The sequence below is a fragment of the Phaethon lepturus genome, unplaced genomic scaffold, assembly GCF_000687285.1.
Source record: "Phaethon lepturus isolate BGI_N335 unplaced genomic scaffold, ASM68728v1 scaffold38701, whole genome shotgun sequence".
Taxonomy (NCBI): Eukaryota; Metazoa; Chordata; class Aves; order Phaethontiformes; family Phaethontidae; genus Phaethon; species Phaethon lepturus.
Genome location: NW_010520562.1, coordinates 173 through 2,085, shown reverse-complemented (window position 1 = coordinate 2,085; position 1,913 = coordinate 173). Strand labels below are relative to the sequence as shown.

The window sequence follows — 1,913 nt, the reverse complement described above, 5'->3', positions numbered from 1 at the left end:
TCCCTAGTGTGGTTCCAGTAACTGAAGCAAGTGTAATTATTGCAGTCTCCTCTCCACACAGAGCAGAATCCCTTGAAGCTGTAACGTACTGCATCAATACCTTAAAAGCATCTGTCCCGATATGGAAAAAGGTATGTTTGGAGAAAAATTTGATTTTAGGCCTGTGCCAGAGCCTTAGACAGCTGGGCTAGAGGCTGCTTCTGCTCATAAGGGAAGGAGCTGAAGCATTATGGGCAGCAGTTGCTCCTGACAGGATGCCAATGTCTAGCACCAGTGAGGTTCCTCTAATGCAGCCAGGTCCATCTGTGGCAGGTAGGGCACCTGGAAGGCCCTCCCTTGCCTGTACCATCCACCTTTTATTCCTTTTAACACCACCCTGGGGTCAAAGTGAAGGAGCCTTACGTTTTCCACTTTTGAGTGGCAAAACTCAGTTCTGCACAGGGTTGTGTAAGAACTTTGAGTCAGCTTTGCTTTTGGACAGCATTGCACTTTGCAAGTAAAAGTGGCATGTCTTGTCTTTCTGTTTTCCCCTCATCTCTGTGGCCTTGAGAAAGCACAAAGCATTAAGCAACAGCACACAATGAAGGGATGAGCAGAGGTCCCAAAGCTAGTATGGGCACACAACAATGTGTGAAGAGACTAGTCCGGGTCTAGAAGGAACTTCATTGCATAACCACAGTGTTGTATGCAAGTAATGAGCATTACCTCTGTCTTCTCTCCCAGGCAGAACTTGGCATGTGGTAACAGTGATGTACTCTCCATTACTCCACTTTTCTGACACGTCTTTCAGGAGACTAGAGTTCTGTGGTCTCAGAAAGAATAATCAGGGTCTCACAGCCCTACTGGATTTGCCACTTAGGACTGGACTGCTGATGGGTAGCCCAGTCTGTCCTGAAGATCAGGAAAGGGCAATTTCAGAGATGAGTTTCAGACACATCATTTCTTCTAGATCTTTTTCTTGAATTAACTGCAGTATAGATGGTCCCTTCTAAATTTAATGTGGTTCAGCCCGAGGTTCAGCATTTGCCCACATGTAAGCCAGTATGTTCTAAGGGTACTGCCCTCTTTTTTGTTTGCCAGCTAAGTGCTGTGTAGTCCTGTTGTGATCAGTAAATAATAGCAGGAGGGCTGTTGAGTAGTTTGGCCTGGCTTGTGGCTTCGTGTAGCAGACTTCTACAATATTTCCCATTCTCTGTTTATGTTTGCAGGAGATTTACGAGGACGAATATTCTTGGAAAGAAAACAAGGAATGCTTTTGGGCAAATTCAGAAAAATAACTGTACTCTTTTAAAAATAAAGTGTTACTGTTCCTAACGAGTATACTGGTTTAGCTTTCAGTTGTTTTTGCAGAGAATCTATACATTTTTAAGCAGTTGTAATAGAGATTTCAATCTGAGCAATTTAATTAGGACTGAATGAAATGAATGAGTAATAATTAGTTTTTAAGTGTACTTGACTCTCCTTTGAAATCATCACTGTGCAATTTAACACAGAGTCAGTTTTTAAAACAATATTCCCTAAAATTCTTTGTTGCAAGGTGTTTAGTACTCTGATATATACTGCTTTAATGCCTTTACATTGGTATTACGTTGGTAATCTGTGTTCACTGTCTGCATGGGAACTCACAACAGGAAAATTTGACTTTTTTAGTCTTAAGAAAAGTCCTGAGTAGTTTAATTTTATGTGACTGTAGAACCAGTTTGCAAGCTTTATGCTATTTTGACATTCTTGTAACATGAAAGCTACTTGAAGTAGATTCAACATTTTGGTACAGATAGAGAAGAAAATATAAACTATACTCCAGAGTTAGTAACCTTTTAGTAGTGGTTGTATTCCAGTAGCTCTATCTCGCACAAACATTTTTACTGTGCAGCTGATATTACAAGTCCATTGCATTAAAAAAATATGGACAG

General features: G+C 40.8%; 2 protein-coding genes across 3 annotated transcripts in view; both read left to right on the top strand.

Moving 5' to 3' along the window:
* The window catches only part of LOC104628754 (molybdopterin synthase sulfur carrier subunit-like), a gene marked incomplete at its 5' end in the record, with an annotated part of 8,110 nt that extends 6,797 nt beyond the window's left edge, over positions 1–1,313 (top strand). Inside the window, 2 exons of the mRNA XM_010297433.1 lie at positions 8–131; positions 1,209–1,313. The remainder of the gene's footprint in view (positions 1–7; positions 132–1,208) is intronic.
* The window catches only part of LOC104628753 (molybdopterin synthase catalytic subunit), an 8,529-nt gene extending 6,840 nt beyond the window's left edge, over positions 1–1,689 (top strand). For both annotated transcript variants that reach the window (XM_010297431.1, XM_010297432.1), the window contains 2 exons: positions 8–131; positions 1,209–1,689. In XM_010297431.1, the coding sequence (XP_010295733.1) occupies positions 8–131; positions 1,209–1,277 (193 nt within the window). In that variant the 3' untranslated portion in view covers positions 1,278–1,689. The remainder of the gene's footprint in view (positions 1–7; positions 132–1,208) is intronic.
* Positions 1,690–1,913: the final 224 nt, after the last annotated feature.